The sequence below is a fragment of the Chenopodium quinoa genome, unplaced genomic scaffold, assembly GCF_001683475.1.
Source record: "Chenopodium quinoa cultivar QQ74 unplaced genomic scaffold, ASM168347v1, whole genome shotgun sequence".
NCBI classification, from domain to species: Eukaryota; Viridiplantae; Streptophyta; class Magnoliopsida; order Caryophyllales; family Amaranthaceae; genus Chenopodium; species Chenopodium quinoa.
In genome coordinates this window covers 5,628,968-5,640,326 of record NW_018743955.1, presented here as the reverse complement: position 1 = coordinate 5,640,326, position 11,359 = coordinate 5,628,968, and the positions used below count along the sequence as shown (strand labels likewise).

Below are 11,359 nucleotides of genomic sequence, written 5' to 3'. Positions count from 1 at the left end.
CCTACTAGGTTAGATTCCGTGTCATGCACGGTAATCTACAGTTACATATAATTATAGATTATTTATTGATAGATATTATAATCATAAATTAGTTGAGTAATAATAAAAGTATATGACATGTTGATTTTTTAGTTGTACCTTCTAATGCACACAATAAGATCAATAACACAACTAAAACAAAAGTAGGCAAAAAAAAATTGAGCAATATTTTTCTGTTGTAAAGTAGGTCACAAAATATTTTAAGAATATGATTTTTGGTTTATAGTTGTCCAATTTTTTTTAGAAAGATTTGTGAAATCTTTTTATTTTAAATATAATAATTACTACGTATTAATATGGAACGTGCATATAAAATAATATTATTTTTTTTGATAAATTGTTACCTTAAATTATAGATTTAAAAAAATAATACAAAAAAATCACTAAGAACACACCAGGAGATGACACGTGTCATTACTGGTGTGTCTTTTAGTATATAGTTATTGATTGATTGATTGATTATTGATGATTACTTAATAATTAATTAAGTAAACTTAATAACATATATATATATATATAATCCTTACATTTTTAAAAGTATGAGTGAACTGTCACAGTTTTTATGAATAGTGTTGAGACGATTATATCCCTATAATGTATATTTACATATTTGCCCTCATTAATGCTACTTGTTTTTTTTCTTTTTTGAAATCTTAAGAATATTGTGTGGAGATTTATACCCCTAAAATTTTTTGTTTGTAGTATATCTTCCCTCGTTAAATGCTACAAGCAACTAAAATTATAAAATAATGCTAAATCTAAATAACTTCCCAGATATGGTTAAATATGACGCGCGCATCACTCGAGTCGCCCTAATAATTAAATAAAGTTAAGTAATTTTTTATTTACAATTAATGAAATTATGAACATATTTTGTTGGAAAATTTTGGATTTTTTACAATTTCATATGTGGCTAGTCACCCTCGTGTGCCCAAGATTACTTAATCGGTTAGAGGTTACTTCATCAGGGACTCAGTCGGCCGGGTCACTCGGTCGGGGTCACTCGGTCGGTCGGGGTCACTCGGTTAGTTAGGGGTTACTCGATCGGGATTACTCGGTTGGTTAGGGGTTACTCGGTCGGGGTTTACTCGGTTGGTTAGGGGTTACGTACTCTATCAGGGTTTATTCAGTCGGTTAAGAGTTACCCGGTTAGTGTTCTGGTGTGTTTCAGTCAGTGATCAACCACACAGAAAGCGTGTTGTTATTTCTATTATGACAACCTTTTATTCATTCTTTATCATATACAACCTTACTTTGTGGAGTCCAATTATATACTCCCTCCGTTTTATAATTAGAAGCCTATTTCTAGCATTTATTATTCACATAATAAGGAGAAATAGGCTTCTAATTATGAAACATAGGGAGTATAATAAAACTCATACTACTCTCTATCTCTCTTCTCTTTAAAACAAAAGTACTCACATGCATGGTCCCCTTTTATTTTTCACTTTTTCTTAGTTTGCCAAGCTACAATAACAGAGTAACATTTAGGAAAACCAAGGTAGTGTAATGTCTATAATTATTAAAATTTTGGAAATAACATTTTATATAGTTGAAAAATTGCCAAAAAAAAACTGAAAATATCGAATTTTCTAATGTTCTGTAAAAAAAATTTTTAAAAAAATTATTAATATAAAAACAAAAACAAATATATATTTGTACCTAAACGTTTCTTTAAATGACACTTTATGAATAAAAAATAAATAAAAAAAAAAACTTAAAGACTTGGGCTCTGTTCACCTCACTTTATTTTTGTTGAGCTGAAATTATTTTTACTAAATTGAAATTATTTTTGCTGGACTTAATTTTTTATTATTTTTACTAAATTGAAATTATTTTTGCTGGAATTTTTTTTTTTTATTGAATTAAAGTATTTCTTAATCTCTCTCTCCCTCCTCCTTATAAGAATCCATTAAAAAAAATTTCTTTTCAAATTCTTGAATATACCCTACTTGAATAAACAATAATGCATTTAACCTTTGCTTTTAAAACTACGTGAAAGTCAAAGCTAATTACTTATTTAAAAAATTAGGGAGTGCTCTTGAATTAAGGTGTGTGATTACCTTTGTTATATTTTCATAAGAATCTATTGTGATTATAAGAACTACTTCTGTGTTGTTTGATTCAATATGTTTGATGACTATTAGAGTATTAGTTTCGAGTAATGTGATGTATATTAAATGCATTTTGAATGCATTTTGATAATTGTGGCATAGTGGTTAAGCGTTGTTATTTTTGAACAAAAGGTTGGGACCAAACCTTGATCTCCCTAATATTTTGGCCCATGATCCGCCACGGTCTCTCTTAACCCCTAATTCCCTATGTTATATTGGTTGTGAACTTGTGAGCTTGACTTGCTTGATCACTAATTGGATGCTAAGCAGGATCTAATGAATGAGGTCATATTACAAGGATTGTCTCTCTTAAAACCGGCATTGAATTCTTGTCATTAAATCAAAGTGATCACCTAAATTTAGCATTTATGTGATTAAAAGCACTTTCAAAACCACCTAGAATCATTTCTTTAATTAAGGACTCAAAAGTTGAATCCAATCATAATTCATAAGAATAGACAAGAATGTGTCATTGTCGAGTTCTGTAAATCGAGTACCACAGACCCCATCGATCTTTAATTCTTAGACCGATGCAAATGAGTCATGTGAATTTCCATGTGGCCTTAAAATTAACCACTCTGGGGTGACTCTTCAAATAACAAAATCGTGCTCCTTAGTATGAATTGCACTTATTTTAAAGTCTACATATGTTTTTCAAGGACTGTGCACCCTCCACACACGACTCCTTTGTAAATCGAACCAGATTGTTAATCAAGTTGTCGTTGTGTGACGTTGCGTATACTCAAATAAGGCATATGACCTTTCACATCCAGGCTCATGAAATCAACAACCTACAACAAAGAAGCCAGATGCAAACGGCAGAGCCCATAAGGTTAAAAAAAAAAAAAAAAAAAAAAAAAAAACAGTCCGCTACTACGTACACAACTTCATTAGACCATATAATAAAGTCTAGCTAAAAATAAGACTACTTAAGCTTTTCAAAGTTTACTCAAAATATAGAAATATACGAAAACGGTGAGGTGAAGACTCAATAATGCACTAATCTAGGAGCATAACTTCATTTAATCAGTGGCGGATCTTGGGCTATCCCTTAACTTTTTGTTCAAAAATAACATACTCAACCAGTCAACCACTTTGCCATAACATTTTATATGTAATAAATAAACATCAAATTACTTATGATGAACAACTCCAATATATTTAGGGGGGCCTAGCCCTTGCCAGCCCAAACAAAGGTCCGCCCCTAATTCATTAGTTAACAAAATAGGGAGAATAGAATATTGTGAAACATTTAATAAAACTCCAGAACCTAAGTATGTCTAAAGATGAATTCATGTAATTGAAAGTTAAAGTGGAAATTAGCGATGACATTCAATTAAACAAAATTGGTGACATGCTCCAGGAGCTTATGTTATACTAGTTTTTGTACAGACTATCATTTGATTTTAAGCCTGAAAAAAATTTCCTAGATTTTCTCATGCAGGTTGTCTTTAAGTATGCATATTATACAGGTTCAATAAGTAGCACTGAAACCAGCATGAACAGCCAAAGAATGAAAGTCCTTCAGATTTGGCTTAAGCCAAGCCCGCGTATTACTAATACTCCCATTCAGACTCAGCAGGTCCTTCAGGTTGTCTGCTGCAGAATGTTGAATTTGGATGGACCAGAAGTATCAACAAATCCTTGCACCGACAGCTCAGGTATCGACAGACTCATCTCTTGATTCAGCAAGTTGTGGTCTAAATAGATGACAACCACAGTTATATCATCATGATATTTTCTTCTTTCCCCCTTTTCCACATTCCTCAGTTCTTCATCTTTCAAGTTCATCTTTCTTGCAACCCTCTTCAGTGTTTTCTGGACAAGTCTTTTTGCAATCCCCTGAATGTCAGAGAGTGAATTATGAGGATGAGTACAGTTAAATGGCAAAGATGAAATAATTCATGCTAGATGCAGCTAATAAAGGATTTAAGGATGCACACAGCTCGAGGACTATTGTGAACAAACTCGACAGCTTCATCATTAGTGAAGTGCTCCCAGAGACCATCTGAGGCAAATATCAGAAACTGGTCATTAGGTTTTAGAGTTCTGGTGTGAACTGAAGGTTCAGCTGTTAGCACAGGACGGCGAATAGGTTCAGCAAAGTGAAATCGCGGAAATGAGGGATCAAGAGCAAGTTCTGGACTCTTCAAGTATGCATCTCCAATGGATCTAGAGACCTATATATCAATAAATCATACAAAATATTGTCAATTATAATGTAATAAGATGGTCCCAAATAATTGATCAATAATGAAAATGATAAGGACCAGAGTGAATAACTTTCCTGTTTTAGAAAACCACTTTAACCCATATAAAAAATATGTTGAGTAATTCTAGATGATCATTTAGATAGCTATAAATGATGCACATAAAGACAATGTCCACATGCAAGGAGAACCTTAGAATAGAATTAATACTCCCCCTCCTTAGACAAGAATGCACTTAATTCATAACCTATCAATTGCTTTTTGTTAATAGACATGGCAAACTAACTAAAAATCCTTATGAAAATTCTACAGAGTAATTATCTAACATAACTCTCATCGGCTATGATGAGTAAAACCAAATTTGAATTATCATCTGAACTAGAGATAACGAGGCAGCTCAATATTAAAGTATACTCTGGAAATCTTAAATTACATCCAATCCTAATACTAAAAACTTGGGTTATTTAGGAACTGATCATTAATTTATAACACATTTAATGAATTTTCACCTCGGGTTAAACACTGGTAGAAAGTGGGGAGCAGTACTACTCCTAAACAATGGAGCCTAATACAGTGGACCTAACACAGTTAACTCTCAAACATACTTCCTTCATATCCCCAAGTTATCAACTGACTAACCCAAGTTATCAACTGACTAACCCAAGAAACACTAGGAAAACCTATGCATCTGCCAAGTATAACATTAATATTAGGCATCCACATGTGTAATTCAAAATCAAATGAGAGAACGGAATTAGCATGAAATTCGGACAACGATCACCATGATGTGCAGCCCTAGAGGCCGTTTAGATATAGCATCACCAAAGTATAGAAATAAAGAACTGAACATCTCATACTTCAGATTAGCAAACAAACCCCTTTACCAAACAGAGAGATAAATGTGGAGATGGAAAAAAGTCAAATGCAAAGAAAAGATACACATTGGTAAACCTGAATAATGCCTTTGATTCGCCAAACCCCTTGCTTCTGAACTAAGATGGATGCATCATCAGGATGTGTAGACATAAGTTCTTCTCTAACTTCTGACATAGAAGCATTATGCTCCCTAGTCAACTGCTCCGCAACAATCTTATTTGATCGACCTAAAGTACCCATTACAGCTCGTGAATCACCCAGATTAGCAACATATAATGTCCCGTTCCAGATAAGACCAACTAGACAGCAAGATCCAATCGCAGCAATCAAGGGCTTCAATTTGTAAGTCCGGGAGACAAGAGTAAGAAATCCATCCTCTGTTGCAGAAAGAGCATTCCTGATGACATCTTCTGAAATGGTTTTGCTGTCTTGAGCATGTTCTGCACAATATTAACAAACATTCTGGATGCATTAGAACAAAATTCAATTTAGTCACGATAGCAGAATACGACACAAATTAAACTCGGTTGATAAGACCAAACATTTGAAAACTGAATGACAGGATAAAAAAAATACACACACCATACAATTTAGTTGTATTAGCTAAACTTCCATCTTCTACTTAACCAGTCAACCCTAGTAGGCTCTATATGTTATTCAAAACCTCAGATGATTACAACCCCCAACCATCATTTTCGCCCCAACTTTCAAAAACAAATATTTATAAAGGAAAAAAAATAATCAACATCATTAGATGTTGTTCAAGTGTCAATTACACCGTCCAAACAAGCTAACTATTTGCTCTCTAAGAAAAAGACGAAGATGATGTACAAAAACAGTCAAATAAAATTTTCACCAACCAACTAAATTAAACAAGAAGCTATTCCAAGACCGAGACTCTTAACTCAGACTCTACCACGTCAGCTTTCCACTAAAGTTAAATTATTTTTTAATTATAAGACTCATACCAGACTTTGGGCCTGTTCACATTTACTGAACTGAGCTGAACTGAACTGAACTGATTGGAGCTGAACTGAACTGAATTGAACTGAATTGAACTGAATTGAAGTAAGCTGAAATGAATATTTTATGAGAGAGGAAAATTAAGAGTTGAACTGAACTGAACTGATTGGAGCTGAACTGAACTGAATTGAACTAAATTGATTAGAGCTGAACTGAACTGAACTGAAAATAAGTAAATATGAACAGGCCCTTTCTCTACTTTTAACACATTATTCCAAGACTCACTCCAGATTCACTATTTACATATCTATTTCTTTTATAAAAAGCAACAACTTTTTTGAGCTGATGAGTTGACAGCTCTTTATTGGCCAACAAAAATCAGATTGCTTTTTGTAAATTTGTAGAGTCTTAAGATGAGTTTTTTGCACCACTTTATTGCAAATATTATATAGTCTTGTACGTGAGTCTTGAGTTTAGACTCTACTCAAGACTCACCAATAAACTCACCCTAAATTTCTAATAACAAACAAATTCACTATCTCAAAAAATCATCAATCTTACATACTACTAAAAGTGAATCTGAAGGAACACATGGCAACATATTATTAAAAAAATTCCCACCAAAATTACTTTCTAAAAAAATAATTATTATATAAAAATAAAGATTGCGTTTAGATTATGACTTTTTTTTATATAAAATCTAAAATAAACTTCCTAAAATATCAACTTGCACATTATAATTTATAAGTATAAATATTTTCTCTCACATGTTTTAATATATTTCATGCACTTTAATACCTGATGAATCGATTCATTAATTTTTATATAATTATATTATTATCATAATTATTCAACAACCGGCAAATGCACGGGGTTTAACCAAGTAAATAAATAAATAAAAATAAAAGCAGTAGAACCCATCACGCAAAAATAGACCACACGTCACAGGGTGTCCTTTACCAATAATAAACTTGTCAAAACAGATACACAAACAATCAGCCAAAATTAGCAATAAATTCCAACCCAGAAAACCCAATTAAAAAAAAAAAAACACATGATATAATACATACAAGTATATTATTGCAACATAAATCCCAGAAAACATAACCAGAACTTCAAACCACAAAAACCCCAGAAAAATTACATCCCAAAAACTCAATAATACCATGCAAAATCAAAAACCCACATCATAAATTGTCAATTAAACACAAATCACCAATACCCACATGAAATTTCTCAAAAAAAAAAACATTAAATTACAAATTAATGAGAAATAAAAAGATGAAAAACTAACTGATGAGATGAAAAAAGAGATGATCAGATATAAAACGAGCAGCTTCAGGTCCACCATGACCATCATAAACACCAACAAAAGTAGCACTACGACCAGTTTCAACTTGACTACGATCTTCAAGAACTTCATTAGCCTGAAAAACAGCAAAAGAAAATTCACCCAGAAAATGCTTCTCCAAATCTCTTGACCAAAGTAAAGGATGATGATCACAAACAGATTTTCCTCCTCCCCCACTAGAACTACTGCCGGAGTAATCATCACTGTCGTAGTTGCAATGGTTATTGCTATTGTTTTTACTATTACTATTACTATTATCTCTGTTCATTCGGACATATCGTCGAACAGGTCGCCAGCATGATGAAGCAGTTTTTTTTACCCCTGAAAACATCCCTCATTTCCCTAAAAACAATACCCTTTTATTGAAATTTTTTGGGTTTTTTTTATAAAAATTAAATTCAGACGAGAAGAATGGTTTTTTTTTTTTGGGGGGGGTGTTTTTTTTTTAAAAAAAAAAAAAAAAAAAATCAGACAAGAAGAATGGGGTTTTTTGAAGAAGAAGAGAGGAGGGAGGAAGTGTTTTAAAGAAGTTGATAAAATAAAAAAAATTGGAGGAAAAATTATTTAATTGGTTGACTGATTTTGGTAAATTAGAAAAAAAGTTATGAATGGAAGGTCAACCTCTATTCTAGAGGAAAGATTTGTTTGAAAGAAAAATAAAATGTTTTATTTTAAGAAATTGAAACATTTTTTGTCACGGAAAATAGGGCAGATGCTGAGGTGGTATTGACTGGATTTGGTGAGTTGTTAGTCTAACTGATACTTGCACAGCTGTACTCAAAACACTAGTACAGATCCCTAGTAACTCCTACTCCTAATAATAATGGCTATCTTATTTTTTAAATTAATAAAAGCTACTCGTACTTTTTTTTTTTTTGAAAGCAAGCTACTCCGTACTTGGTAACAAACGCTTTGGCAACATTGAATAAGAGAACTAAAAATTATTATTCAGGTAAATGGGTAAAATAAATAATATGTGTGATTTTGGCGCATTTCAAAATTAGGTTATATATTAACTAACTATCTAATGATCGACTTGATCATTAGCAAAATCCTAATAAATTAAAACTAGTTTGTGGCTTGAGTGTTACATTGGATTGCTAGTTTAAAATATACTCCGTAATGTTAGTAAAAAAGAAGATTAGGTTCTGTTCAGTTCACCTTATAAAAAAATAATTTTCAATAAAAATAAGTCTAGTTCAGTAATTTCAGTTCAATAAAAATAATTTCAATTTAGTTAAAATAATGTCAGTTAAATAAAAATCAGTAACTCTAAAGAAGAAATATAATAGAGAATCAGTAAAAATAATTTCAATTCAGCAAAATTAATTTTTCAGTTCAGTAAAAAATAATTTCAATCAGTAAAAATAATATAAGTTTAGCAAAAATAATTTCAATTCATTAAAATTAATTTTAGTCCAACAAAAATAAGGTGAAGTGAACGGGGCCTTAGGGCCTGTTCACATTTACTTAATTTATGTTCAGTTCAGTTCAGCTCCAATCAGTTCAGTTCAGTTCAGCTCCAATCAGTTCAGTTCAGCTCCAATTAGTTCAGTTCAGCTCCAATCAGTTTAGTTCAATTCAGTTTAGCTCAGCTCCAATCAGTTCAGTTCAGCTCTTAATTTCCCTCTCTCATAAAATATTCATTTAAGCTCATTTTAGTTCAGTTTAGCGCAGTTCAGTAAATGTGAACAACCCCTTAAAAAGAATAACTTTCCACTGTCTTGGAATTGATAAGGTTATTCTTTTCTATATTCATTTTTTCCAAGCTATACACACACACACACACATAATCCTTTTTTGTACTTAATAATGTACAAAATATTTAGGGTCTGTTCACATTTACTGAACTGAACTGAACTGAACTGATTGGAGCTGAACCGCCATTGTTATTAAAATCCCGATTTAAATCTTAGAATCTTACGATTTCACGATTCATGTATATCATACGATTTAATTTACAATTCTATTCGATTTTACATATTTTTTAGAACTAGCGAAATCCTTACAAGTAAAAACATGTTTATATAGGTTTTTATAAATATATACTATCAAGTATTGATTGCTTAATGGTTAAATAACTAATATCTATCAATAATTAGGTTTCAAACTCATAATTTCAATACATTCAATTAAATTTATATTTGACGTCTTGATTATTCATGTCGGTAGAATCTTACGATTCCACGATTCGATTCTGATAGCCCCTTCCGATTCAAAGTAGAATCCCGATTTTAATAACTTTGAGCTGAACTGAATTGAACTGAACTGAACTGAGCTGAAATGAATGTTTTATGAAAGAGGGAATTTAGGAGCTGAACTGAACTGATTGGAGCTGAATTGAACTGAACTGAACTGATTGAAGATGAATTGAACTGAAATTAAGTAAATGTGAACAGACCCTTATTTATGTGTCTATAGAGAACATAAATTACTATTGATTGGAATTGTAAGAAGTGTGATCCTATATTAATATCCATGAGATTTAGTTATTGTAACTTGTGTGATGTTTTTTAATCATAAATAGTGACATGGAGTAATGGTTGCAATGATAGTGGTGAATGGTGATGTGTCGCAACACTAGTTGTTTCAAGTGAAAACAATGGGTCCTTCAAATATGACCTTTCTTGTGGGCTGAAGACTAAATCTGGCCCAAGTGATTACTGAGATGAGGATTTCCTGCACAGCAAATACACGTAAACTGGCCTTAGGGGTTTTGCCGATCGAGGAAGGCCCCTCTGATGCCGAAATCAGTACAATGTTTAGAGAGAGAATGTTATGCAAGAGAATTAATTGCTTAAGACTTGAAGTGAATGAATGTATAGAGAGAGAGATGAAGGCTTTTATACCTTGCTCAATAGATAAGTGGGTCTTTGGGTCAAATGGACTTGCCATGTTGACCGGACATTTGGCTGACTTGACATGATTTGAGAGGGTTGAACCCTCTGTGGGCTTTTAATTGAATGATTTATGGACTGACTCAATTAATGTAAATTGGACCCAAACACTAGTTAAATAATGACGTGTCAAAGTGATAGTGCAGATTTATGTGGCACATACACATAACGTTTTTAAAATTGTTTTTTTTTTTTTTAAAAAAAAAATATATTAAATATAGATAGGTTAGTGTATAAAATTAACAAAGTAAGTCACACAATTTTATGATAAAATTAATAAAGTGACTAGGATAACAGGTTATGAGGCAATTAGGCAAGTAACTTGTGAGGAAGGAGTAATGAGGATATGTCTGTTTAGCCTGATTATGTCTAAAATTATTTTATCATAACTTATTTTATTTTATCTAAATTTATTTTATACTATAATTTATTTTTATATATTTATTTTATCATATCTTAGGCATTATTCTCTCATCTTATTTTTGCTAAACCAAAATTAGCTTTGTTTAGCTTAATTATATTTAAGCCATGTTCTTTTCCCTTTGTTTTTGCTAAACTGAGTTTTTTCTAGTGAACTTAAATAATTTTTACTAACTTGAACTTATTTTTTCTAAACTAAAATTATTTTAATGATTAAAACTTATTTTTTTTACCGATTTTCTATTATATGTGTTCTTTAAAGTTACTGATTTCTACTAATTAAACCTTAATTTTATTGAACTAAAATTATTTTTGCTAAACTAAATTTAATTTTACTAAACTGAAATTGTTTTTATTGACTATTATTTAAGTTAAGGTGAAGAGATTACGGTCTTACTAAACTTCTCAATTTGGACATTCATATGTGCAGTTAAGGAAGACTATAATTCAACACCTCCTTCACATGTAAGGCCTTTTAATTCAATAACA

The 11,359-nt window shown here is 31.6% G+C and overlaps 1 protein-coding gene across 1 annotated transcript; it reads right to left on the bottom strand.

Annotated features, from left to right (window-relative positions):
- Positions 1-3,430: 3,430 nt before the first annotated feature.
- LOC110689239 (probable protein phosphatase 2C 25) lies at positions 3,431-8,604 on the bottom strand. Its single transcript, XM_021865972.1, has 4 exons — positions 7,497-8,604; positions 5,315-5,679; positions 4,097-4,333; positions 3,431-3,995 (listed from the first exon to the last, which is right to left on the bottom strand). The coding sequence occupies exons 1-4, from the start codon at positions 7,882-7,884 to the stop codon at positions 3,741-3,743; spliced, it is 1,245 nt and encodes a 414-aa protein (XP_021721664.1). The 5' UTR covers positions 7,885-8,604; the 3' UTR covers positions 3,431-3,740.
- Positions 8,605-11,359: the final 2,755 nt, after the last annotated feature.

What these genes read in the sequence shown, in the direction of transcription:
- LOC110689239 (XM_021865972.1), bottom strand. Translation starts at nt 7,884, where the DNA reads ATGTTTTCAGGGGTAAAAAAAACTGCTTCATCATGCTGGCGACCTGTT. An exon ending in TCTCTTTTTTCATCTCATCA is followed by an intron (nt 5,680 to 7,496) that starts GTTAGTTTTTCA and finishes AATATTGTGCAG; the next exon opens with AACATGCTCAAGACAGCAAA. An exon ending in GAATCAAAGGCATTATTCAG is followed by an intron (nt 4,334 to 5,314) that starts GTTTACCAATGT and finishes ATTGATATATAG; the next exon opens with GTCTCTAGATCCATTGGAGA.